The sequence below is a fragment of the Desmodus rotundus genome, chromosome 6, assembly GCF_022682495.2.
Source record: "Desmodus rotundus isolate HL8 chromosome 6, HLdesRot8A.1, whole genome shotgun sequence".
Lineage (NCBI taxonomy): Eukaryota > Metazoa > Chordata > Mammalia > Chiroptera > Phyllostomidae > Desmodus > Desmodus rotundus.
The window spans coordinates 114,457,603-114,485,506 of record NC_071392.1 but is presented as its reverse complement, the minus strand read 5'-3'; the positions used below and the strand labels follow the sequence as shown (position 1 = coordinate 114,485,506).

The 27,904-nt window shown below is 47.2% G+C and overlaps 1 protein-coding gene across 1 annotated transcript; it reads left to right on the top strand.

Moving 5' to 3' along the window:
* Window positions 1-5: 5 nt before the first annotated feature.
* Window positions 6-27,871, top strand: POFUT1 (protein O-fucosyltransferase 1). Its single transcript, XM_024559711.3, has 7 exons — window positions 6-241; window positions 2,055-2,176; window positions 6,626-6,808; window positions 8,201-8,313; window positions 19,881-20,073; window positions 21,603-21,845; window positions 24,943-27,871. Exons 1-7 carry the CDS (start codon window positions 109-111, stop codon window positions 25,129-25,131), a joined length of 1,176 nt encoding a protein of 391 aa, XP_024415479.2. The 5' UTR covers window positions 6-108; the 3' UTR covers window positions 25,132-27,871.
* Window positions 27,872-27,904: the final 33 nt, after the last annotated feature.

Below are 27,904 nucleotides of genomic sequence, written 5' to 3'. Positions count from 1 at the left end.
AGAGAGGCCGGGGCGGTGCGCGGGGGCTGTCGGGAGCGGGGCGGACGCTCACGCAGCTCCTTTCCTCGCCGCTTCCGCGCCGCGGCGCGCTGGGGCTTCGGGGCTGACATGGGCGCCGCCGCGTGGGCATGGCCGCCCTTGCCGCTGTGTGCGTTCCTCCTGCTGCTGCCGCTGCCGCTCCCGGGGCTGCTCGCGGGCTCCTGGGACCCGGCCGGCTACCTGCTCTACTGCCCTTGCATGGGTAAGGCCTCCCGAGCCCTCTGCGGAAATGAGGAAACTGAGGCCCAGAGTGGCGAAGCCACTTCTCTAAGCCACTCCTCTGAGGCGCCCAGAGACACGTTGACAGGTCCGGGACAGAACCCCGTCGTGGGCAATGGGAGGCCTCAGCGTCCAACCTACCATTTGGCGGCAGATGAGAAAACTGAGGACGCGACAGGTTACACGTCTTGCGCAAGGTCTAAGCTATTCCGGAGCCCAGTAAATGGAGTTAGGGGCACGACTTTATGTTACGGACCCAACGCTCACTTTGGGCGATTCTTTCATTCATTAGAAAAATGTTTACAGGTCGCCTACTCTGTGCCCAGCCCTGTGCGCTGTTCTAGGGATTCAGCAGTGATAATACAAAAAACCTCCACGGCCTTGTAGAGCTTCCATTTTAGCTGGGAAAGACAGTCAATAAAAGATAAGCATAAACGTTAAGGGAGAATCTAATGGCCCGCTGAGGGGTGCAGTTTAAATGGGGCGGTGGATCATCATTGTGAAAATCATGCATTTCTTCAAATCCTCCAGACGCCTAACCATGATGATTTCAATGGACCTCTGCCCATCTTTACCACGCCCTTCTCCTTTCCCAGATCCTCCAGCTCCTCACTTAGCCCCTTTCTGTTCTTTGCACATGCTCAGGTCCTGAAGCCTGTGCCATTGGCTATGCTGTTCCCTCTGCCCGGAACACCTTCCTCTTCACGTTTGCAGCACCAACTCCCCATCCTCAAGGCACAGCTTAAGTGTCACCAGAAAGGACTTCATTGACCTCAACTCAAATAACGTCTTTATTCTCCATTACCAAGCTTTTTTCATTTCGTTCTTGAAATTATCAAAATTTGTCACCGTATACTTATTTATATGTTTAATTTGAGTGCTTTATGGGCAGAGACCTTACCCTTCTTGCTCACTCCTGTATTCCAGCACCTAGCAGAGAGCCTGGCACTTGTGTGTTCTACATAATATTTGTGAGATGAATGAATGGGTGCCATGCTAGGGATAACAAAGAATCAGACTAGGTTCTTGCCCCTGAGGCATTCACAGCCTGAGGACACAGCCAAGTACAAAGGCCAGAAAGTGGGAAAGGACATTATAGGATTAGTGAAGAACCAATAGTAACTCAAATCCAAGATGAGGAGCAGAGGAGGGGACTGCATAGTGGCAGCAGGTTGAAAAGATCCCAGTGAATGAGGCATTCGAGTTGCCTCTTCTTGTCCAGGTGAGTAGAGAGAGGTGGCAAGGCACTCCTGGAGGGAACATCAAAAAACAAAGGCTTGGGCCCTGGCTAGTGTGGCTCAGTAGGTTGGAGCATCATCCCATAACCAAAGGTTCGGGTTCAATTCCTGGTCAGGGCACATACCCGGGTTGCAGGTTCAATCTGTGGTCTAGGCGTGTGCAATCCTTGATTTGGGTATATGTTGGAAGCAACCAATTGAGGCTTCTCTCTCGAATTGATATTTCTGTCTCTCTCTTCCCCTCTCTTCTTCTATCTCTAAAAGCAATGAAAAAATCAGGTGAAGATAAAAAAAAAAAAAAAAAAGCAAAGACTTGGGTTGAGCATGTGTAGACTGGAAGTATAGAGAATGTTTGGGAGACAACAGGGAACCTGGAGTGGCTAAGGCAGAAGGGACAGGGCCTGGAGGACCTTGACTGTTAGACCCACGAGTCTAAACTTGATCCCACACTACCAGCTCCCCTGGTTCTTCCCAGCCCTGTCTCTGCATCCTTTATGAGCCCTGCATTCTCCATGACCTCAATGCCCCAGGCCTCACCTCTCACAATATACCATCCAGGGCGCTTCGGGAACCAGGCTGATCACTTCTTGGGCTCCCTGGCATTTGCAAAGCTGTTGAACCGAACCCTGGCTGTACCCCCTTGGATTGAGTACCAGCATCACAAGCCTCCCTTTACCAATGTGAGTACCCCCCGCTGACCTTGGCCCTTGTCCACTCTTCTCCAATCTTGTTCACCTTTGCTTCTTGACCCCAAGTCCTCTGGGCTTTACCTTCCACCCCTCTGTGCTTGCCCTTACCCCACCCAGAACTGTCTTCCCCGGAATCAAATAACTAATGTTTATCTGCGCCGGTTGTCTGCCAGGTACTGTTCTGAGCACTGCATGAGGATTTGCTCTTTTCTCCCTCATCACATCCCAGTGAGGAAACTGATTTAGAGAGGTTAGGTAATTTGTCCTAGTTCACACAGCTCATGCATAGCAGAGCTGGAGTTCCAGTCTGCACTGTCTGATTCTAGGGCCTGTGACCTGAACCTGAAGCCCCATTCTTCAACCCTGCTTGATCTCACCCTTTGTGCATCCCATTGGTCAAAGGGTAAAACTATTATCAGTTTTGAAAGATAGACTGAAGCACAGGTTAGTTAAATGTGTCCAAGGCCACAAACCCAAGCTCCAGCATCACCTCTTATCCCATCAAGGGGCTCCCTGAGCGCAGTGATGCTCAGCATCCTTCAATTCCTTGCTTATTCTTTGCGTCTTCCCCTGGTCCTCTGTCTGTCTTTGTTCACACTATATCCATGGGGGCCTGGCAGTAGTAACTGAATGAATACTTAATGAATCAACTTTAAAAGTTTTCAATAAACCCTGGCTGGTGTGGCTTAGTGGATTGAGCACTTGCCTGTGAACCAAAGGGTCACCAGTTCGATTCCCAGTCAGGGCACATGCCTGGGTTGTGGGCCAGGTCCCCAGTTGGGAGCGCATGCACAAGAGGCAACCACACATTGACGTTTCTATCCCTCTCTTTGTCCTTCCCTTCCCCTCTCTCTAAAAAATAAATAAATAAAATCTTTTAAAAAGTTTTTTTTTTTTTCCAGTAAGCCCTGACTGGTGTGGCTCAGTGGATGTCATCTCACAAACCAAAAGGTCACCGGTTTAATTCTTGGTCAAGGCACATGCCTGGGTTGTGAGCCAGGTCCCTGGTTAGGGGACAGGCAACTGATTGATGTTTCTCTCTCATACATCACACATAGATGTTTCTCTCCCTCTCTCCCTCCCTTCTCCTCTCTCTAAAAATAAATAAAATAATTTAAAAAAAATTTTCAGTAAACCTTAAAAAATTATGACTTGTATGTACAAAACATTGTATTTAATTTTTATAGTCTTTTCTCTGCATAGGAATTATTTTTTCTTTTGCATGCCTGTATTTTGGGGGTTTTTTAGACTTTATTTATTTACTTTTAGAGAGAAGGTAAAGAAGGGAGAAAGAGAGGGAGAGAAACATGGATTGGTTGTCTCTCACACACCCCGAACTGGGGATCTAGCCGGCCACCCAGCCACATGCCCTGATGGAGAATCAAACTGGTGACCCTTCGGTTTGCAGGCTGACGCTCAGTCCACTGAGCCACACCATCCAGGGCTAGAGAGTTTTTTAACAAAGATTAAAAGCCAGAGTACATGAGATCAAAGCCTGGCTTGTCCACTTACTAGCTGGATAGCCTGGGCGTGGTACTCGATTCTTTGTGTCGTGGTTTCTTCATCTTTAAAATAGGCTGGTGATAATGGTAGCTATCTCTCACCATGAGTTAATGATTGTGGCATGCCTCAAACGATGTATATCTCTTTCTAGAGTCAACTGAGCTCATCAACATAAAGTGCTTGGGACGCAAGAAGTCCCCAGTAACCAGGAGCCATTGATGTTCTAATTTTTTTCCACTCACTGTTATAGTTTAGACATTGCCCATTCATCTCCCTGTGACTTGCTTTTTCTCACGTTACCTTCTCAGTCAAGTCTTTTGGAGTCTTCACTCCATGCCTTCTACAGATTACTTAACCCACCCCAGTTAAACTCCCTACTGGGAGTGGTCTCAGACAGCTCATCTGGAACCTCAGAGTTACCAAATCCAGGGGTCATTTCAGTCTTTATCTCAACTAATCTCCTGGTGGCACCTGTGTTTTTCCTGAAATTCCCTAATCCCCTAGCCTCCCAGACACAGCCTGTTCCTGCCTCAGTTCCTGACCTTTCAACAATTTCCTCTTTGCACTGTATAGGAGACTGCTCTGTCTCTGCCCACTGTTTAAATGTTGGTGTGTCTTCTCTTTCTGTTTGTTTATTAACTATGTGACCTCAGGTGAGTTATCTATATTCTGTCCACCTGGGTTTCTTCATAAGTAAACTGGAGATGGTTGTATTCCTCCTCGTGGAATTAGATGAGCAAGTGCTCATCGGATGAATACAGCACCTGGTGTTAAGTCAGCACTCAGTAAATATTAGTTGCTACTTTTTATTTATTCATTTTAGAGAGAGAGTGAGAAACATCCATTTGTTGTTCCACTTATTTATGCATTCATTGATTGCTTCTTGTGTGAGCCCTGACCCGGGCTGCAACCTTGGCGTATCAGGATGATGCTCTAACCAACTAAGCTACCCAGCCAGGGCAATATTAGTTGCTATTATTATTATTATTATTATTATTATTATTTGCTCTAAATTTCTGTTGACTCTTATGGCTTTCACTATTCTCCGCATACCTCCCAAATATATCTGTGGCCCAGACTCTCCTCTGACCGTAGGCCTCTGTTTCTAACTTCTAGGCCCTTGGAGTCTACTTGGATGTGCCACAGATATCTCAAATTCTCAAAGCCAGAATTTGGCATCTGTCCCCTTAAACTTGTCTTACCTCCTATATTCCCAGCCTTAGTGTGTGATACCTTCATTCACGTGGATACCAAGCCAGGAATCTACAAGGCATTTTAATGCCTCCCTTTATTCCCTACCTCACCTTCTTTTACATCTTCTATCTTAGCATTTCCATGCTTCTCCGTCTTTACTTGGACTTACCAGCAATGCTCAAAAATACATGTTGACCCCTTACTGGTGTGACTCAGTTGGCTGGGCATTGTCCCAAAAAGCAAAAGGTCACCAGTTCCATTTCTGTCAGGGCACATGCCTGTGGTGTGGGTGTGGTCCCGACTGGGGCACATATGAGAGGCACCTGATCAGTGTTTCTCTCCTACATCGATGTTTCTCTCCTTCTCTTTCTCCCTCCCTTCCCTTCTCTCTAAAATATGTAAATTTTTTAAAATTAAAAAAATACATGTTGAATGAATACTTGAACAAATAAAAGGACTATTGCAATAGCCTCTCATTTCCCCCTTCTAGTCTTACCTTCAATACATTCTCTCCTCTAACACCAGAGTGATCTTTCAAAAAGGAAAATCTCCTATTATTTCTGCATAAAAGCCTTCAGCAAGACCTTGTTGCTAATAGTTTCCCAAAATCTGTTCTTCAGAATGCCAATGACTTATATAAGAAGTGTGCAGTGGGTTAAATCATTTTGGGAAATTCTCAATTTTCCATCCCCCCAAATTGGGGATTCAGAATGCACATTAGCATATTAAAGGCCCTGAGAAGTCCTGTAGTAAAGAAACCACTTAACACAAAATTTTTCAAGCCTGTTTAACTCTGGCGTCTTTTTATTGCAGGATCCTTTATCCACCTGCACCAGTGGAACATGCTTGGGAACCCTGTTCTGTAGGATAAAGTCTAAATTTTATTCTGTGGTGTTCTAAGAAATTCTTTTTAATCTAGAAAATACAGAGATTAATACAATCACCATCTGTGTACCCATTACTAGAGGCAATAATCATTAACAGTTTGCTACAGATAAAGTTGCTGGAAGATAAAATCTCTCTTGGCTCCTGAAGCTAATCCTAATATTTCCCTCTACCCACAGAGGCAACCACTATCGCGGATAACGTAGCCCTTGTTGTGACTCCTTCCAAGTTCTTTTCTATATTTTAGAGTCCTTGGAGCCATTTCCTGTTGCAGAGTCCAAGGACTCTAGGGCGAATGCCTAGAGGTGGTGGAAGGAGCATTGTAAACTCTATTAGATGCTGCGACTTTACAGTCCAAAGTGTTTGTTCCAGAATGTACACTTCTACTCCAGCCAAGTGCGAAAATGTCCCCTTTTCCCACATCCCTTCCAACAATTAGAGTTGAGTTTTTAATTTTTTGCTAGTGAGAAGTGATGCCTTATAATTGTAATTTGCTTTTTCCTAATTACTAGTGAAGTTGCACGTCTTTTGTGTATCAGCTATTTGGGTTTTCTTTTCTGTGAGCTGTTCACTCCAATCCTGTGCCCATAGTTTCCCTTACATCCTTTGTCTTTTTCCTGATAGATCAGTAAGGCATTTTCTAACCCAAGGGAAATTACTCTTTGTTCTTTGCTTTGCAGATACCTTGTCCTCGTTTGCCTCTGTCCTAATTTATTGTCTTTTGCCAAAAGATTTTCATTGGCATGTAGTCCAGGCTCTCAGGATCTTGGAGTGTATGGTTTTAATAAATGTCTATGAAACAGCTACTAGGATACTGAGGAGAAACCCCTGCCCTTCCTTTCCCCCCTTTTTTCATAGATCCACGTGTCCTACCAGAAGTACTTCAAGCTGGAGCCCCTCCAAGCCTACCATCGGGTCATCAGCCTGGAGGACTTCATGGAGAAGCTGGCACCCACCCATTGGCCCCCTGAGAAGCGGGTGGCGTACTGCTTTGAAGTGGCAGCCCAGAGAAGCCCTGACAAGAAGACATGCCCAATGAAGGTGAGTCCTTTGGGTCTGGGGGGGCTCTTTCTGCCTGATCCATGGTATCTAGGTCCCTGAGACACTGCATGATGGCACGATGTTGGGGAAGGCACCAGAAGAGCGTAATGTAGAAAGATAGAGATTTAAGTCCCATTTCTGGCATTCGTCAGTGGTGTCACTTTGGGTAGAGGACTTTACTTCCCCTGAGCCTTTATTTCTACCTACAGAATAAAGATGCCAGTCCTTGCTCTGTCTCACTCTTACAGTATTACGAGGGCCAGGGTGTAAGAGTGCTTATAAACTTTAAAGTGCCCCATCAGTAATAACAGGTAATACTCACATGGCACTTACTATATGCTGTGCCATGCTAAGAGCTTTACACGTATTAACCCGCTCAATCTTCAGATGCTCTGTGAGGAAAGTACAATCAACATCCCTGTTGCCCTGGCTGGTGTGGCTCAGTGGATTGATTGTTGGCCTGTGAACTCAAGGGTTGCTGGTTCGATTCCCAGTCAGGGCACATGCCAGGGTTGCAGGCCAGGTCCCCAACTGGGGGCATGCGAGAGGCAACAACACATTGATGCTTCTCTCCCTCCCTTTCTCCCTGCCTTCCCCTCTCTCTAAAAATAAGTAAATAAAATCTTAAAAAAAAATCCCCGTTTTATAGAGGCCACTGAGTGCAACAGAAAGAGGTTCAATGTTTTGTCCAAGGTCTCAGAGCAAACACGTGGTGAAGCCACGATTGAATCCTGTGTAATTTGACTCCATTGTCCACTCTCCTAACTTGTGTATTTTCCTGCCAGAGCAGACAAATGCGAAGCTGTTGTATTTTATCAGCACAAATTTGTAAATTTGTAAGTTTCTGGCACTACGGGAATACGACAGTCTTCAATACATCTTTCAGTGTGTAAGCTGAAGTCTGGGGAGGGTGGTGGAGGAGCCATGAAATGTGAGAAAAGAGACGGCCTCCAGCCCTAACGGTGCTCTCGCTTGCTGTGTGAGCTTGGCAAGTGTCTTACTCCGTCTGGCCCTAATTTCCATACTGAAAGTAATGACATTGGATTAGCTAGTCTTGAAAGTCTCTTGAAGCTCTCTAATTCATGGCCCCATATCCAAGGTGCATACCCAGACCCAAGTCAGTGCCACAGGGTCAGTGGGATATGACATGAGAGTGAGAAAGTCCCCCTCATACACTGGTGAACATCTGCTAGAAACCAGGCCGGAGGTGGAATTGCCTTCCTCAGGCCCCAGACAAAGCATTACAAAGTGACATTCCTGTCCCTACTGGGTCATCCTGTGAGGGCGTTCAGCCTGAGTCAAATCACCAGGGTTCCCCCACTCACAGTCCCTTGACCCCATGAGTTGGCTTCCTTCTACCTCAGTAAGCCTTTGACCACTCTCTTTCTGCAGGAAGGAAACCCTTTCGGCCCATTTTGGGATCAGTTTCATGTGAGTTTCAACAAGTCTGAGCTCTTTGCAGGCATTTCCTTCAGCTCCTCCTACAAAGACCAGTGGATCCAGAGGTACTTGGAGGGGGCAGCATTGCTGGGTTTGGAGAGGGGTATGGGGCCCACGGGCATTCAGCACCTTCCTGACCCTTTCCCCACCTTCCGCACCCTGGTATATGAGACCAAAGGTGCGACTGTTGTATCTGCTGAACTTGGGATCCTGTGTGATCTGTTCTCACCTCAGCGTCTGACACACTGGGACATTGACCTGCCACGAGGTTGAGCAAGAGTTTATCAGTTGATAAAGGATGTTATAAAAAGAATATTGTGCAGTCACATGAGTGTCGATTTCCTCCTCTAGATATGAGAATCACTCCCCTGTTACCTTCCTCTTAACAAGGTGAAAATTGGAAGCAGCTTCTAGAGAAGAACAACTTAGGTGCAGACTGAGAAATGATGTCATCCTGATAATAATTGGATGTACCTTAGTAGTTGCGCTCCAGTTTAAAAAAAAAAAAAGGTTGGCAGGGCATAGACACAGGTTGCCAGATATTTATAGAACATCTGCCATGTAGGAGACACAGTACTCGAAGGCCAGAGGTGGTATATGAAAATGAGGAAGATCCAGCCTCAGCCTTCAGTCAGCTACTGTCCGGTTATAATATGATAAGTAACATAGTGCCCTTGCCCTTGATGCAATGGGTGGCAAGAAGGAACGTGGGCTTAGAAGTCAGACTTGGGTTAGGAGCTTTAAGGAGCTTATGAATTTCTGCGTGGTCATAGCACTTTGCATTAGCAGGCCAAGGATAGACTGAGCGGAGAAAAAAGCACAAGCTCAGGATAAAACGGGCCTGAGCTCCAACCAACCCTGTCTCTTTCTCAGGTGACTGAGCAAACCACTCTGGCTACCCGGCCTGAGTATCCTCCTCGATTTATTGGAGCACCGTGGTATCTGCCTTCTAGTGTATGAAGCATGTGGCACATTATAGGGGTCCAACCAGTGTTAGCTATTACTGTTACTCACAAGCTTTATTTCATTTAAGCCTTTGAGAAATTTCATGAAGTGGATATTGTCAGTTTCCATTTGACAGGTGAGAAAACTGAGCTTGATGAGGTTAAATAACTTGTCCAAGGTAATGCAGATATTGAGTGGACAGCTGGGTAGATAATAAGAACTATATTTGATGCCTACTGTATGCCATACACTGTACTGTCTTTTAAGGTAAAACTCATTTAATCCTTCCACAAGTTTCTGGGGACAGGTGTTATTATTGTGTGCTTTACAGTTAAGGAAATTGAAGAGGAGAGGAGTGAAGTCACTTGCCCAAGATCACACAGCCTGAGGTGGCAGTCTGGGATTTGAACCCAGGCAGCCTGACTCCAGAGCACCCCCATACTTAATCACTGAGCAGAAAACAGCTGTGCCTCTTACAGCTGCCAGTTCCTATTTGGGACTTGCCTTCAGAGCTAGTTCGTGAGCTACTGAGGATACTCAGTCCTGGCAGATTCTAACCCCCCTCCTTGTTGATTCCAAACAGGGCAGTCTCATTTAACCACCTCCTCGGTTCTCCCCATTTAGCTCAATGACCTGGAGCTATCGCCAGAGGCAGACCTGCCCTGAATAGATAGAGATTGGGTTCTTATCACAAAACACCAAGAAAAGGAAAAAGAAAAAATGACATCAGCTCTAAAAGCAGGTCCAAAAGCAAATTCCAGAAAGCCAGAAAAAGCACACAATCCTGGTTGGAAGGGAAGGCGCAGTACTGCCGGGAGGCATCCGTCAAGGGATGCTGCTGAAACACCTTTTTATTACCCCACAGTCCTTTTGGGATTCACTGAGTGGCAGGAATTGTATGAGGGCTTGGGGAAGCTTGTGCCCTACAGCCAAATCTTTAGGGAAGGAAGACTAATGGAGAAGATGGGGTCTCTGGAAGCAACTTGAGAGAGTTAGGGCCACCTGGGCAGCTGCCTTCCTGTATGCCTTCATTCCACACATATTTAGGAAGTGCCCCCTGAGTGTCAAGCTGATCTGGATGCTGGGCATACAGGCAAGAGTAAGTATTTAAGGCCCTTGCCCTGATGGAGGGGAGTCTAATGGGAGAGACAGTGAATCCCTTTACGTAAGGCAAACAAATGATGTGTGATTGGCAGGGCTGATGTGTGATTGACCTTGCCTTTGTCAGTTTGGGCCCTGCTAACAAAATACCACAGGCTGGGAGGCTTAAACAACAGACGCTTATTTCTCAAGTTCTGGAGGCTGGGAATTCTAAGATCAAAGTGCCAATGTGGTAGGGTTCTGGTGAGGCCCTCTTGGTTTGCAGGCACTGCCTTCTTGCTGCATCCAAACATGTTGGAGAGAGAACGAGCTCTCTTGTCTGTTATAAGGACACATTTCCCATCATGAGGACTCCACCCTCATGACCTCATCTAAACCTAACCACCTCCCAAAGGCCCCACCTCCTAATGCTGACACATGGGAGATTGGGGCTCCAACGTAGGAATGTAGGGGGGATGCAAACATTCAGTCTACAACAGATCTGAAGGATGAGGTGCTGGCCGTGCAAAGAGATGGAGGAAAAAGAATTTATTCATGGTGGGGACAGGGACTGCAGAGGCGCTGAGGCAGGAATAAGCTTGGTGTGGTCCAGGGGCAGGAAGGCCAGTTGGCTGGTGCGGGGCGTGTGAGGCGGAGAATGGCGGGGTGTTCCCGTTGTCTGTTGCTGCGTAAGGAACCACTCTCAGACTCAGTGCCTGACATCATTTCTCAGAGCTCCGTGGGTTGGCGAGGCTGAGCCAGGCAGTTCTTTTGTTTGTTTTCTGTTTTTCCACTTTCTTTATGGCATCCCAACTGCACAAAGTTTCAATCCATATGAAATGTCTAATTTCTTGGAATGAATACCTGTTAGAATGCTCACCACAGATTTGGTGGGACATTGCTTTTTTTTTCAAATAAAGAAAATGAAATTTACTCGTAATCCCACCACCCCTTCAAAACACACTACTAGCATTTTGATGTATAAACTTCTACCCTCCAGACATTTTCATACACATGTATGTACCTACACTGCTAACTTGAAATTATTATATTTAGTTTGTAATCAAATACTTAATTGTCTTTTCTGAGGAGTAATTAATATTGATAGTTACCTGGATAGTAAATATTATTGGCAAGGTCAATTTTAAATGTACAAAAACATGGGATTTCAAAAAATGGTGTCCTGGCCAGGTGGTTCAGTTGGTTGGAATGTCATCCCTACACCAAAAAGTGTGCAGGTCCAATTCCCGGTCAGGGCACATATGTAGGTTGTGGGTTCCGTCCCCAGTCGGGGCGTGTGCAGGAGGCAGCAATCAGTGTTACTCTCTCACATCGATGTTCCCCTCTCTCCCTGTCTGAAATCAGCAAACCTGTCCTCGGGTGAGGATAAAAAAGAAATGGTACTGGTGCGCACGTATGCCAGCGCAGTATATGTGTTTGCTGATTTATTTTAAATTTTCAAGTGCACAATTCAGGGGCATTAAGTATATTCAGTGTTGGACAGCCATCGCCACTATCCATCTCCAGGACTGTTTCATCATCCCAACAGAAACTGAACCCATTAAACGAAAACTCGCCAGCCCCTGGGAGCCTCTGTTCTAGTTTTCTGCCTCTCTGAATTTGCCTATTCTGGGCACCTCCCGTAAGTAGAGTCATATAGCATTTGTCCTTTGTGTCTGGCCTGTTTCAGTTAGCATAATGTCTTCAGAGTTCACACGTGTCATAGCACATGTCAGAATTTTAGTCCTTTTCAGACTGAGTAGTAGCCCACCCAGAGGGAGGGATTTGAAGAATTACTCTGCCAAACAGGAGAGAAGATTGGGAAAGCGGGTAGGGTCTGACTGTGCAGGCCCCGGGAGAGCAATCTGATAGAAAACCTGTGAGTGCTTTTTAGGGTATGTGGATTTTCAGCATCTTCTTCTTTTTTTTCTCTTTTCTTTTTTTTTAAATATATTTATTGATTATGCTATTACAGTTGTCCCATTTCCCCCCCCCCCTCACTCCACTCCATCCTGCCCACCCCCTCCCTCCCACATTCCGGGAGTTCATGTCCAGGGGTCATACATATAAGTTCTTTGGCTTCTACATTTCCTATACTATTCTTACCCTCCCCCTGTCTATTTTCTACCTACCATTTATGCTACTTAATCTCTGTACCTGTCCCCCCTCCCCCTCCCACTCCCCTGTTGATAACCCTCCATGTGATCTCCATTTCTGTGATTCTTTCCTGTTCTAGTTGTTTGCTTAGTTTGCTTTTGTTTGTGTCTTAGGTGTGGTTGTTAATAACTGTGAGTTTATTGTCATTTTTACTGTTCATATTTTTTATCTTCTTTTTCTTAGATAAGCCCCTTTAACATTTCATGTAGTAAGGGCTTGGTGATGATGAACTCCTTGAACTTGACCTTATCTGAGAAGCACTTTATCTGCCCTTCCACTCTAAATGATAGCTTTGCTGGATAGGGTAATCTTGGATGTAGGTCCTTGCCTTTCATGACTTGGAATACTTCTTTCCAGCCCCTTCTTGCCTGTAAGGTCTCTTTGGAGAAATCAGCTGACAGTCTTATGGGAACTCCTTTGTAGGTAACTGTGTCCCTTTCTCTTGCTGCTTCTAAGATTCTCTCCTGTTTAATCTTGGGTAATGTAATTATGATGTGCCTTGGTGTGTTCCTCCTTGGGTTCCAGCTTCTTTGGGACTCTCTGAGCTTCCTGGACTTCCTGGAAGTCTATTTCATTTGCCAGATTAGGGAAGTTCTCCTTCATTATTTGTTCAAATAAGTTTTCAATTTTTTGTTCTTCCTCTTCTCCTTCTGGCACCCCTATAATTCAGATGTTGGAACGTTTTAAGATGTCCTGGAGGTTCCTAAGCCTTTCCTCATTTTTTTGAATTCTTGTTTCTTCATTCTTTTCTGGTTGGATGTTTCTTTCTTCCTTCTGGTCCACACCGTTGATGTGAGTCCCAGTTTCCTTGCCATCACTATTGGTTCCCTGTACATTTTCCTTTGTTTCTCTTAGCGTAGCCTTCATTTTTTCATCTAATTTGCGACCAAATTCAACCAATTCTGTGAGCTTCCTGATTACCAGTGTTTTGAACTGTGCATCTGATAGGTTGGCTATCTCTTCATTGCTTACTTGTATTTTTTCTGGAGCTTTTATCTGTTCTTTCATTTGGGCCATTTTTTTTGTCTTGGTGCACCTGTTACATAAAGGGGCGGAGCCTTAGGTGTTCACCAGGGCAGGGTAACATTGGTCACTAGGCTGTGACACTGTACGTGGGGGAGGGGCCGAGAGGGAGCAATGGCACTTGCTCCACTCTCTGCCAGATTTTAGTCACTCCCTCTGCTACCCACAATCAAACTGGGCCCTTCTGGTGCTGATTCCCGGGTGCGTGGGCTTGTGCACGCTCTAGGCCCCTGTGGGTCTCTCCAACGAACTCTCCTGTGAGGCTGGGAGTTTCTCCTGCTGCCGCCTCAACCCCCACAGGTGTTTTCAATCAGAGGTTTGAGGCTTTATTTCCCTGTGCTGGAGCCCTGGGTTGCACGGTCTGCTTCACTCCCCCACTGTTCCTCCCAGTTTATCTATGCACGAATGTGGGGCCACCTTGTGGGGTCTGCTAGCTGTCACACTGCCTGCCCCGTTCCACAATCTGCCACCTTGCTGGGTCCGCCAGCCGTCGCCTTGCCGCAAGTCCTCTCCGCCCCAGCTGCCCGTCTCCGCCCCTCCTACCGGTCTAGATGAATGTTTCTTCTTTATCTCCTTGGTTGTTGGACTTCCATACAGTTCAATTTTCTGTCAGTTCTGGTTGTTTTTTGTTTTTAAATTGTTGTCCTTCTTTTGGTTGTGCAAGGAGGCACACTGTGTCTACCTACGCCTCCATCTTGGCCGGAAGCCTCAACATCTTCTAAAGTAGTGGACACTTGCTTGCTGTGGAAAAGTGTCCTTTGGGGGCAAGGATATGGGTACAGGGAGAATGGCATTGGAAAGCGGCAGGCTGTTCCCCAGCTCACTGTGTGACTCAGCAGATTGTTCTCCTTCTCTGGCCGCAGTGCTCCACGTGTAAAACGAAGGGCTCAGCCAGTTCAGTGGTTATCAAACTGTTCCTTAGAATTCTTGAGAAGTGCCTACAGTGCCATGGGGGTGGCCCCGGGGAGCCAAGTGGGAGGTTCTGTTTTCCCCTGCCTCCTTCAACCAGTAACCCTTTTGTATATCACTCAGAAGTTGGGGGATGGCCCCGGTCTAGGTGTCTCAGGCTTCACTTAGGCTCCACTTAACAGAAGAGCCCCCAAAACAGCAAGTTAAAAAGATAGAAGTTTATTATTTTCTTCAGTAAAAAAGTACTGGGGTATGCAACCCCGGCTGGATGGCAGCTGCATTGTGTCATCAGGAATCAGGCTCCCACCTCTCTGCTTAGCCGTCCCAGTATGGCTTTTATCCTTAGTGTCATCTCATAGGCTAAGCTTTAGCCGTCACATCCTTGCCCCAGTCAGCTAGAAGGACAAAGGGGCAGAAGAAGGGCACATCCTCACCTTCTTAAGTAGCCTTCTTTAGCTTGTTCACAGCTCATTGGCCAGCATGTAGGCACGTGACCATGCCTAGCTATAAGAAGTTCTGTGAAATGTCTTTACTTCGGGCTGCTGTGTGTCTAGCGGAAAGCTGGGTCCGAGGAGAGGCGGATAAGAGGTGTTTCTTTCCCACCAAGTGATTTCTGAGGATGCTGCCATCTCTGCTGGTTCTGAGATGGTGAATACCCTGGTGTAGATTTAATTTCGCACACATACGTTGCACATTTACTGTTGGAAGGTTATGTTCCATCAGGCTGGATCATTCTTGTGGCATGAAGATAACAGGTATTCGAGTGCATAGCTTATCATTCTCTCTGGCTGCAGCCTCCCTGAGAGAACATAAACAGGTGATGTGTAATGAGGAGGGCTGAGATCTGAAAAATGAGAAGGAGCCAGCCGTACAAACAGCTGGAAGAAAAGTTTGTTCTTCATAGCAGGGACATCGAGAGCAAGGCTCTGCCTCATTTGTATCCCTGCGTCCTGTGCTTACCATGGTGAACATCTGCTGGTGCGTGGGCACATAAGTGGATGAGATGCCCCAGCACGTTGGGGCATCTCAGTAGAGTGGGCGTGGTGATGAGAACCCCAGAGGTTCACTGCACCCAGAGCAGGAAAGCGAATCTCCTTTAGCTGCACAGTGAACCAGCCTGAGAGCCTGACTTGGGGTGAGCAGTTGGGGCAGATGGAGTGGTCAACTGCTCTTTCCAAATAACACTCTCCTCCCTCATGGGGAGCAAATGAGCACATCAGTCTGGGCCTCTTGCTGCTTATCAGGTTTGAGGTGACATCCCACCGGAACAGCTGGGAGCTGTTGAGGGGATGGACCTTCCAAATCTGGAATTCACCAAGGGTCAGTAGCAGGGTCTTTCCAAAAGGGCAGGGAGGGTGCAGATCCTGATTTTAGCTTAATGTTCCAGCCCTCTGGGAAGTCACAATCTCCTGCTTTCCTTTTGAAATCCTTTGAGGTGGCATCGGAAAGGAGCTTAGCTGAGGGCCTGGCCCAAACTAGGTGCTCAGTTAATACTCACCACCATCTCTAACCCCTGACAACCCGATCTGGTCTTTCTGGTGAGATCCCTAAATCCTTCTCATTTGATCATCCATTCATTTATTCGAAAATGTTTATTTTACCTACTATGTGTTGAGGCTTGTGGTAGGGGCTGGGAATCAAAAGAAAAGAATACACCACAGACTCAGGTTTTGAGGTGCTTGTTGACTAAGGTGGGGGAGATGGGAGTGAAAAATATAGTAGTTAAGAATTTAGGTTCTGGCCCTGGCTGGTATGGCTCAGTTGCTTGGAGCATCGTCCCATAACTGAAAGGTTATAGGTTCGATTCCCAGTCAGAGCACTTACCTAGATTGTGGGTTCAATCCCCACTCCAAGCATAGATGGATGCCCCCTCCATTCCAGGCACATACAGGAGGCAGCCAATCAATGCTTCTCTCTCTCATCAATGTTTTTCTCTCTCCCTTCCTCATTCCCTTCCTGTCTCTAAAAGCAATGAAAAAATGTCTTTGGGTGAGGATTAAAAAAAAAAAAAAAGAAAGGTGTAGGTTCTGAAGCAGACTGCCTGCATTTAGATTCCAGCTCCAGCAATTCCAGCTGTGTGATCTTGGGCACGTTACTTAACCTTTCTGTGCCTCAAGTTCCTCATCTGTAAAATAAGAATACTACTTACCTCACAGGGCTCATATGAGCATCAAATGAATTAATATACACAAAGCAATTGGAACACTGTCACATAATAGGGCTTGATAAATGATTCACATGTATGTGTGGTTTCTAGTTACAATGGTTTGACTTAGGAGCTTTGACTTTACCATGGTGTGAAAGTGATATGCATAGTAAATTACACGAGCTGTTCAACACTGTGTTATAAAATAGGCTTTGTGTTAGGTGTTTTCACCCAACTGTGGGCGAATACAGTGTTCTGAGCATGTTTTTTTTTTTTAATTGTTATTCAATTACAGCTGTCTGCATTTTCTCCCCATCCCTCCACCCCACCCCAGCCAAACCCACCTCCCTCCCCCGCCTCCACCCTCCCCCTCTGAGCATGTTTAAGGCAGGCTAGGCTGAGCGATGATGTTCAGTAGGTTAGGTGTATTAAATGCATTTTCCACTTACAACATTTTCAGCCTACAGTGGGTTTATTGGGACATAGTCCCATAGTAAGTCGAGAAGCATCTGTACATATAAAATTAAATTCTGACAAGACGAGTGTTACATAGAGCCAGGCTGTCGATGGCCGCTTGCACGTTAATTCCTCCGCGCCGGCCCTGGACCGGGGTGTGTGGGAATCACAGTGACCAAGACTGTTTGGGCCCCTACCCTCCTGGCTGCCGGTGGAATTGGTAAAACAGTTGTTGAGCACATCAGTGTGCAGAAGGCAGCAGAGGAGGACAGGGAACAGGGAGCCCTCCTGAGGAGTTGAAGGGGAGCGGTGACAAGTTTGGAGGTCTTGGAGGTTAGGAAGGTGTTTGGGGAGTGAGCTGTTTGGGTTGGGCGTGTGGAAAGTGGTGAGTTCGGTAGAGTGCTGCCCAGCAGGAGGGGACTAGATGGGTACATCACGGTTTATTGGTGCAAAACAACTTCAACAGGAACACCTGATCCACATGATTAATAAGGCCAAATCTCTAAAACGTAAAGCTGAATTTTGAAGAAGTTGAAGTAGGTACCTGCCATCTGGTGATGTGGTGATGATGACAGTGATGGTCAGAGTTTTCTTGGAGCTTTCTATGTGCCAAACACTGCTCTAAATGCTTTGCTTGTACTCGCTTACTCTTCTCAGCAGCCCTCTGAGGTAGGAACTGTTATTAGCTCCATTATACAGAATGGTTAAGCCACCTGCCCAAGTTAATAAGTGGCATAGTCAGCATTCTAGAACAAGGTCATCTGGCCCAACCACCCATGCTTTTACCATTACACTGTGTAAAAAGCACACAATATAATATATTTTTATATCAATAGTAAAAGTGTAATCATGCATAAAATCTCAGTATCTTTTTTTTAAAGATTTATTTATTTATTTGTAGAGAGGGGGAAGGGAAGGAGAAAGAGAGAGAGAGAGAGAGAGAAACATCAAGGTGTGGTTGCCTCTTGTGCGTGGACCCCTAAATGGGGACCTGGCCCACAACCCAGGCATGTGCCCTGAGTGGGAATCAAACTGGAGACCTTTTGGTTCGCAGACCGGCAGTCAATCCCCTGAGCCACACCAGCCAGGGCAGATCTCATTATCTTCTGAGCAGAGTAAGAAGGGAAAGAAATGATAGGATAGAGCTTTTATTTGGGTGTATATGTTGCTTTTAATCTGAAGCAAAGTATTAATATCTGCTAATTTGAGTCCCGGGCATGCAGATTGTTTTTTGTATTTTCCTGTATTGTTTCAAATATTCTGTAAGTTTTAACTGAAATTTTTATTGAGGTAATTTTGGATTCACATATAGTAATAAGAAATAACATAGAGGGATCTCACATAGCCTTTGCCCAGTTTCCTGCAGTGGTAACATTTTGCAGAACTATAGTGGAGTATTAACACTCAGGATGTTGACATCGGTACAATCCTCCCATCTTATTCAGATTTCCCCAGTTTTACTTGTGCTCACTTCTGTGTTTGTGTGTGTGTGTGTGTGTATTTAATCCTGTTCAATTCTGTCATGTGTGTAGGCTCATGTATCCACCAGCACAATCAAGATATCAAACAGTTCTGTGTGGCCAGTTTGTAACCACCCCACTCCGTAAATGTGCACGCGTGTGTGCACACACCCACCCACACCCTAGCCCCTGGCAACCACTAATCTGGTCTTTATTTCCGTTCTCTTCTCCGTTTTGTCATTTCAAAAATGTTATATAAAGGGAGTCATCCAGTGTGTGATCTTTTGAGATTGGCTTTTTTCACTCAGCGTAGTTCTCTTGAGATCCATCCTGGTTGTTGCCTGAATCGGTAGTTTGTTTCTTGTCACTGCTGTAGTATTCCATTGGTTGGGTGCATCCCAGTGTTTAAGCATTCACTTGTTGAGGGACATCTGAGTTTTTGGCTTTTTATGAGTAAAGCCGCTGTGAACATTCATCTGCTGATTCCTGTGTGAATATAGATTTTCATTTCTGAGTAAAATGGAAGTTGCATGTCTTGTTTTATAAGAATCTGCCAAACTGCTTTCCAGAGTACTGTGTCTATTTCATAATTCTAAGAACAGGACTTTAGCTGGCATTACAGTAGAGGGAAGAAGTCTGCAAAGATCTGGCATTTGAAGGTTTATGGGACAGCAGGATGTTTCATGTTGCTGGGATGGGCTCTGGGCTTAGCTCAAGATGGAACACGGGTTTGCTCCTCATCCATCTGTCAGCAAATCTTTACTGAGCTCGTGCGTGTGTCAGACACTGTTCTGAGCACGCGGAGGCACTGCCATCAGAAGCATGAGTCTAGCAGAAAAGACTAGAAATAACTGCAAGGTGCATAATGTACAGGCGGAGAATAGCCTTTGAGGGGGGTCTGACCGGAGACATCTGTAGAACTCCGGTGCTTTCCATGAGTGCAGGGCGCATGCCTGTCTCGTCCTGCCCTGGGCTCCAGCACATAGTAGGCAATCAGTAAATATATGTGGAGTGTTGAGTGGATGAGCTTATCCAGCGTACACGTTCCCTGTGAGTGTAGCCTGTCCATTGCCCTTTGGAAGCAGCTGCTCGTCCCAATCCTGCCATGTGGGTAAAAGGGCAAGGCTCTGTCCAGACACCACACCTGGGAGTGAATTACCACTCCACAAATTGGAGGCCAGCTCTACTGGAAATTTTTAATTGTTAAACAAGCAGAGAAGGTTATAAATTCCAGGCGGTGGGACAATATTGCATATTGTGCCTGTTTGCCGCCACTGCGGTTTCTTATCAGCCCGTTGGGGTTTCACAACCTCTCATGCTTCTTGCATGTTACAGGGGCCCCTCCCTCTGCAGTCTCTAGGACATGGTGCAACACCATCCTTTTTCCCGTGGGAGTGGCAGCCAGGCTGTCTGTGCATTCTCTGTCTGACTTCCCCTCATTCTGTCTTACATCTAGATTTTCTCCAAAAGAACATCCAGTGCTGGCCCTGCCAGGGGCCCCAGCCCAGTTCCCCGTCCTGGAGGAGCACAGGCCACTGCACAAGTACGTGGTTTGGTCAGATGAGATGGTGAGGACAGGACAGGCGCAGATCCATGCCCACCTCATCTGGCCCTACGTCGGTGTTCACCTGCGCATTGGCTCTGACTGGGTAACCTCCTCCTTCCTCTCTTGGCCGGGTGGGACGCATCCCTGACCAGGGCCCATGCCTGTGGGGGTTGAACAGGGAGCCCACTGCGCCAAGTGCCAGCCAGACCAGAGAGTTTCGCTCAACCGAGTCCACGGAGTCCCCACGTAAGGGTCCCCACTGTGAGTCACGATCCCATTGTAGACTCATCTAACGCGTGGCTCCAAAGGGCCTGCTCGCCAGCTCTTGTTTTCACAGTTCCCTTTTTTATCTTCATTTTGCAGATGGATAAACTGAGGTATCAAGCTAGATTCCAGGTCAGCCAGCAAGCCAGAGAGCTCAGACCCACAGCCCCGGGGCTCTCTGTCCCAGCTCAGTGTTTAGTCAATAGACTCCTTGCTGAAAAACAAGTTCTGGAGATCGGGTGGGGCTCCCGAGAAATGAAGATGTCATCCTCTAAATTTGGAGGCCACTTAAGTGTGCAGAAAGCTCATCAGGTTACCCTCTGTGTGAAAGTAACTGGAGCGATGTAGACAGTCTCCTGAATTTACGTAAGGAGATATGTATATATGAAAATATGTATATTAGAAATGCTTATTGGTGAAGACTTTTAAATATATAGGAATTAGATCAAAATTCATTCAGAGTCCATTGAGAAAGTGGTGACACGTTTACCCACTAGATTCCCTTCCCGCCCCCATTCCACAAAGACAAGGAACTAGGCCCGGAATGTGTTATGAGTGGTTTCAGCCAAACCTTCAAGGAACAAATCGTTCTCATCTGTAGTTTCTTCAAACATAAAAAGATATAAGATGCTATTTTTATAAAGCTAGCAGAGCACTAATCCCAGACTCAGATAATGTCAACTCAGAGAAGTATGTAGCCCATTCTCACTTACCAACACAGACAGACAGATCCTAAGTAAGATATTAGCAAGTAAGATCCATGTCAAAGAACATGCAACGCAAACAGGTAAAATTTATCCCAGGGAAGCAGTGAGGTTATAGTAACTATGTTAACACCCAAAGAAGAAAAATCCTATAATGATCTCAATACAGGCCAGGAAAGCATTTGAGAAAAGTCAACACCCATTTATGATTTAAAAAAAAACCCCTCTCTTAACCAAGCAGCAATAGAAGGGACCCACCTTAACTTGATAAAGGCTATCTCTCTGAAACCCACAGCAAACATGTACTTCATGGGAACTGTCAGCAGTGTCCCCACTGAAGCCAGAAATCAGATAAGGCTGCCCATTATCGCTGCCATGGTTCAGCATTCTCCTGGAAGTCCCAGATAATGCAGTAACACCAGTCAAAAAAAAAAAAAAGAAAAGAAAAGAAACTTTGTAAAAAGCTAAAATCCCACTGCCCAGAAATAACCACTGTTACTGTCTTGAGCCATTTCCCTCTTCCCTCAGTGCTTTTTAAAAAAAAAACTTTGTTGAGCTCCTCCCAGAATGCCTGCCTTTTCCCAGTTACTGGCTCTGGCTTCTGGGGCTCCAGGCCAGTTGCTGTCATTAACTCTGTGCCCCCCCCACCCCCACCCCCCCGTAGAAGAATGCGTGTGCCATGCTGAAGGATGGGACTGCGGGCTCCCACTTCATGGCCTCTCCGCAGTGTGTGGGCTACAGCCGGGGCACAGCCGCCGCTCTCACCATGACCATGTGCCTCCCTGACCTGAAGGAAATCAAGCGGGCCGTGAAGCTCTGGGTGCAGGCTCTTGGCGCCCAGTCTGTTTACATCGCCACGGATTCTGAGAGTTATGTGCCCGAGATCCAACAGCTCTTCAAGGGGAAGGTATGCGTGGGCCCTGTGGGAGTGCAGTGGGAAGGGAGTCTGGGGAAGCGCCGGGGTCTTCCCACCGTCCCCAGCATGAGCTTCATGTCCTCCTGCCACCGGGCTTTTGCGTGGACATTCAGTTCTTCTCCAATTCTTACCCTTTTTTCAAACACCAGCTCATAACACCTCTGCAGATTCTCTCCAGTTTTCCCTCCACTCCTGCAGCAAATGTGTTCCAACTGGGAGCTGTCACAGAACTTTATCAAATCTTCTCTGAGATACTTTCTAGACTATATGAGACTAGTGTGGAAACATGTCTTATTTCGTCCCGGGACTTACTGTTCCTTGAAGGCCGGATCCATAGGACTCGCTGTCCTATTCCTCATTGTCTAGCCAGGTGCTTTGACCTCTTCCAGGCCTGAGACCCCGCCTTGCCATCACCAGTGTCTAGAACAATGCCTAACGCATAGCGGACAGTCGATAAATGTTTGCTGAATAAGGATGTAAAGAGTGGGCCCCTGGTAGAGATCCAGTATAGCAGAGGGATCGAGAGCATGGACTCTAGAGCCCGAGAAGTTGGGCTCTACTCACTGTGCAGCCTTACACAAGTCACTGCCTTTCTGTGCTTCTGTTTCCTTGTCTAATACATTGGGACTGAGAGTGGTATCCATCTCATAGGGTGATTGTGAAGATCAAATATAAAGAAACGAAAGCTGCCTGGTACAAAGTAAGTGCTCAGTAAAGTTAGCTGTCATTGCTAGTAGAAGTTGGTGAATAATGGGAAGGCTCTTTAGTGCTTAGTTAATGCTTAAGGAAGCTGGGAATAGTAGGTATTCAGTACATCAATAAGCAGAAGAAGGTGCTTGGTACTGTTTGTGTGAAGAGCATGTATGGACAAAATGACTGAATTAGTAGTAAGCATTCAGTGAGACTCTGTTGAATGAATGAAAGACCTAAATGCTTGTGTAGACCTTAAAAGGCAGTGAGTGTCCTCACTTTCTAGCAGTGAGGGAGGGGCTCCCTTTCTTTTACCCCAGTCACGGCTTATAAAGAAAGTGCTGAGTCTTTGTACTCTGGTCTCCCACCCACACCGACTTTATAGAAGAATATCAGAGCTGGGAGACCTTGGAGCACATACAGCCCAACCCCTGCATTTTATTGCTGAGGCAACTGAAGTCGAACGAAGGGATAGAATTTACCCAAGAGGCTGCAGAGCTGATTATAGTGGGTGTGACACAGAGTGGGTAAGTTTCAGGGAGTGGGTGAAATTGTTCAGGGGCTTTTAGCCATGATTAAACTCGTATTATTTCTTTGCTACCATCCAAAGAGCAAGATGACGATTTTTGTTACACCAGAAATCTCTGTGTGACAGCAAAGCACTTTCCACCCCAGCTCTGCCCACACCGCCACATAGGTACTAAGTTGAAGCATGTGGAGAGCCCCAGGGAGTTTTTTGTGAGTTTTTAGAGTTGATGTACTTGTTACGCCTTGAGCCTCTTGCCATTTTCTATTTCCTGTTTCTGCACCACTGTTCTTGCCCTTCCCCGCTCCTCAGCTCCATGGGCTCAAAGCCCCCTATCTCCTGCACTAAGCCTTGCTTCTCCATGAAGCCTGGCCAGTGCTGAACTTGGGATACTGATAAATAAGAGGTGGTACCGCCCTCCAGAACTCAGTCTAGACTCAAGAAAAGAAACTTTGCAGGGACCTACAATACATGCCACGGAGTTGGGGTGGGGAACCCATTCGTTCACTTGCCCAGTCAACAGGTGTTTCTTGAGGCAGGCTCCAGCCAGCAGTGACAAGCCTGTTAAGGTCTGACACAGCCCACCCCTCGCCAGGTGCAAGGGACTGACATTAATCAGAGAATCACTAAGGGGTGAAAACTACAAATTGAGACAAGTGCTCCGAAGTAAAGGGATGTGGTTCTGTGAGAACGCAGAATAGAGGGCCCTGGCCTAGACTGGGGGGCCAGGGAGGCCTTCCCCAAGGAGGTGAGACTGGAGCTGCAGGGTGAAGGTTAAGTAGGAGTTAACCAAGCAAAGGGACAAGCACCCCACATCCGGGGAAGAGCATATGCAAAGGTCCTGAGGAAGCTGGGAGCCTGGTGTGTAGTGGCCGAAGGTATGAGTAGAGGGGGAGAGGTGGCCTGCATGGGGCTTTATAGACCACAATCAAGATTCCTCATCTTTATCTGAAGAGCAACAGAGCGTTCAGTTTGGGGTGGAGAGAACAACAGGTTAGAGGTGTGTAAAAGGGTTTTCTCTGGCTGCTCTGTGGTAAGCAGTCCAGGAAGAGAGGCAGCAAAGACACCAGTGAAAAGATGAGAGGATAGTGGCTGGTCAGGAAGTGGTAATCCATCAAGAGAAGGGTTCACCCCTTTGGGGAATGTCTTGGGGAATAGATTGGACTGGACTTTAGGCTCGGAGGCATCAGGCAGCAGAACTGGATGGGTGGAGCGCTCTTTGGTCAGATCACAGTTGGTGGGGGAAGCCAAGCCCTGGTCAGGCCAGTCAGGCTGGTCAGGCTAGGGCTTCATGAGAAAGGCAGAACTTGAGCTGAGACTTGAAGAGTATGGTGGGGATTTTAAAGATTTTTTAAATTTACTTTTAGAGAGAGGAAAGGAGGGAGAAAGAGAGGAAGAGAAACATCAATGTGTGGTTGCCTCTCATGCGCCCCCTACTGGGGACCTGGCCTGCAACCCAGGCATGTGCCTAGACTGGAATCGAACTGGCGACCCTTTGGTTCTCAGGCTGGCACTCAATCCACTGAGCCACATCAGCCAGGGCCTGGTGGGGATTTTAATGGGTAGTTACAAGGTATTCCAGGCAGAGGAAACTAACAGACGGGGGCAAGTGAATGTGTGGTGTGTTTGGAGCTGATGTTGGCAGTGGGAAAAGAGTGTCAAGGCTGGAGCCCATGGGAGGGTGGGCCGAGGCAGCTGCTGGGCAGTACTTCTCTTAGGGGCCGACGTTACCTCTTAATCCTCTCCGCACCTCCTTTTGGGTCTGTAACTTCAACAGAGAGGGAGAAAACTGGCAATATGGCTGGAGGCCCTGGCTAAGCTGGCCACCTTGGCCTACAACCAGGCTAAATTACCCTGCCCTTCCTCCTGCAGGTGAAGGTGGTGAGCCTGAAGCCTGAGGTGGCCCAGATTGACCTGTACATCCTTGGCCAAGCCGACCACTTTATCGGGAACTGTGTCTCCTCCTTTACCGCATTCGTGAAGCGAGAACGAGACCTCCAGGGTAGGCCGTCCTCTTTCTTTGGCATGGACAGGCCCCCACAGCTGCGGGACGAGTTCTGACCCTGGCTGGAGCACATCAGCAGTCCCATCTGGTCCCTCCAGCCTGGCCTGGCAGCCAGAGCTGCTCCCAGGATTGACCCCCAGAAAAGCAAGCTTCTCTTCAGCTGCCAAGGACAGAGAAAAGTACCGAGGACTTCTTGGAGGAGGAAGATGGTCCAACTCCCAGGGTATAGGACTTCCAAGCTCTCAGGAACCAGACCATCTCCCCTGCTTATGTGCTTCTGGCTGTTTCTCCTGGGAGTTTCTCACATCAGCAAAGCAGCCCGACCGCTGTCTTTTGGTCGACCCTGCTCTGAGCAGCCTGGGATGCTGCACTCTCTTCAAAGAGATTTTATATATATCAAGAGAGAGATTTTTATAGTTTTCGTACAAAGTCATGACTAATCTAGAACTCTCCCTCATTTTTAAAAAATCAGTGAAGTTCATTAACGTAGGTACCTAAAGTGACCTTAACTGAATGTAGATGAGGCTTGTGGGATGGGGGTACTCACCACTTTCCCATATGACCCCCCGAGTGGCCCTCAGACTCATCCCCACTACCTGGCCAGAGCCACGGTCAACCCCACTTCTCGGTCCCTTTCCAGGTTTTGAGGCATGAACACTGCCCTCCGTTAAACACTATGCAAATAGAAGTTCTAGGTCGTGGTGCCATGCAGAGCTCCACAGACGGCTGAGTGCTGCTCACACAGCACACTCCCTGCAGGGAGCACGCACCATCGAGCCAGACTGTCATGGCACTGGTCTTAGAGCCTCTTGGTACTTGGTGACCTGCCACAAACCTGGCACCATCAGGGTCTTACAACCCATCACCAGGGGCCAGGGCTTACGAGCCTGGTGGGGTCCTCCTGAAGGCTGCCATCTCTTCTGATCTCTTGTCTCAGGGGCCTGGTTATAGAATTTTTCCATTAAGTCGGTATCCTCCCAGTCTCCCAGCCTTCCTCCTGCAGCTGCAACCCTCAGACCGTATTCTCACCAGGGAGTATTTGCTAAGCCTCCAACCAGACGAGATGCCGCAGACCTAGGAGTCCCTGGAGTCCCAGTTTAGAAGCAACTTGTGCCCCATCTGATCCAGCGAGATCTCTGACTCGTGAGGTTTACAGTCATTTCCTTTTCTCTCAGATGCTGTGGTTGTGATAATCCATGAGTCCTCAGAATCTGACTTTACGGCCTTGTGGCTCTCAAATTCAAGTCTAACACCTGCTGATCTCTTGCTGTCATGTGACTTCTCTTGGTCTTTGATCCCAGGAAGGCGGGGGAGTCTCTCATGAGAGCCAGGCCCAGAGCTTTAGTCTGGGGCTTCTTCCTCGGGTTGTCTTTGGGAAGAGATACTATTTTTGTCAGGGCAGGCTGGGTCAGAGGTTGTGGGACACCAGCGGTGTCAGACACCAAAGGTGACGTTTATTGCTTAGATCTGCTGCCCAACTCTAAGCAGGAGAAACTGTATAGAAAGGGCTTTTGCATTTTCCCTCTCGGGAAAAGAGTGGAATGTTTTACATCCTAAGTGGACTCTGAGAGATGGTTTATCTGTTCAGACTTGTTCACAAGCCTCCTTCAGAGACACAGAGCCTGTGTGCCCCTGCCTCCATTGGCTGCTTGGGGAAGCGTAGCTCACTGGCTGACTTCATTTGCTGGATTCGTTTGCCCATTACAGCCGCACGCTAGGCACATGCCTTACAGTCTGGGCTCTAAAGGGCTATCCAAGTCATGTTGAGTAGCATCACCCATAATAATAGCTGCGTTTCCGGGGGAGAGGGCATCAGAGTTGTAGTCAGATTCAGTGTGTTCTGTAGGCAAGCACGTTATTCCTCTTTGACCCAGTTTTCTCACCTATAAAGTTGTGATAACACTGGGTTGTTGAAGGGCTCACATCAGATAAAGCATGTAAAAGAGCACATTGTAAAGCTTAAAGAGACAAAGGCACATCTGTGCCGGTTGATTATTTTGACTGCTTCTTGCCACACACCTACTCTGTGCTGGCACTGCGCTTGTTGAGTAATTTATAGGCAGTCTCTTATTTTACTCCTCCCTCCCACTTCCCCCAGTCCTGAGAAGTAGGAACTACTGTTATTATCTCTTTCTGCACAAGGAAAAACTAATTATCAGAAAATTCTCACGATTTTTCCGAGATCACATGGCCAGTGGCAGTAAACCAGGCTTTGGCCTCCCAGAGCCCTTACTGGCAGCCACCATGCCCTGCTGCCCTGGTTCACAGGACGCACTCTACTTCCACTGGGTCCCTGCCAGGGGCGTTCGGGGAGGGGGAGATCACCCAAGAAACAGAAAGCCACATGAAGCTTATAGTTCCCTTGGCTGGTTATTCCACATCCTTTTAGTAACAGGTATTTATTGATCAACTATTCCATGCCAGGTCCCAGGGATTCAGCAGGGAATCAGACACAAAAGTCTTCGTTCTCAAGGAATTTGCATTCTAGTAAGTAGACGTGAAGAAATGTACTGTGGTTGTTGCCGATTAAGTGCTGTGAAGGAACACACAGGGCATGAGGGCTGAAGAGGGGGAGCAGTGCTGTTTTAGGTGCAGAGCTCAGGTGAGGCCTCTCTGAAGAGCTGCCGTGAAGAAGGGAGGGGTACTGACTTCGATTTCTGGAGGTAGCGCATTCCCAGCAGAAAACAGAGAACAGCACGTGCAAAGGCTCTGATGCTGAAGTGGGTGAGTGAAGAACAGCAAGGAGGTCCATGTGGCCGCAGGGGCAGAAGCGGGGCAAGAAACAGCAGGAGAGTTCACGCATCCTGCAGCCTGGAGGGCAGCAGTAAG

Bases quoted from the DNA above. Each gene is read 5' to 3' on its own strand.
- POFUT1 (XM_024559711.3), top strand. From the start codon at position 109: ATGGGCGCCGCCGCGTGGGCATGGCCGCCCTTGCCGCTGTGTGCGTTC. The intron at 2,177-6,625 runs GTGAGTACCCCC...CTTTTTTCATAG, and splicing joins ACAAGCCTCCCTTTACCAAT to ATCCACGTGTCCTACCAGAA. The intron at 20,074-21,602 runs GTAACCTCCTCC...ACCCCCCCGTAG, and splicing joins TGCGCATTGGCTCTGACTGG to AAGAATGCGTGTGCCATGCT.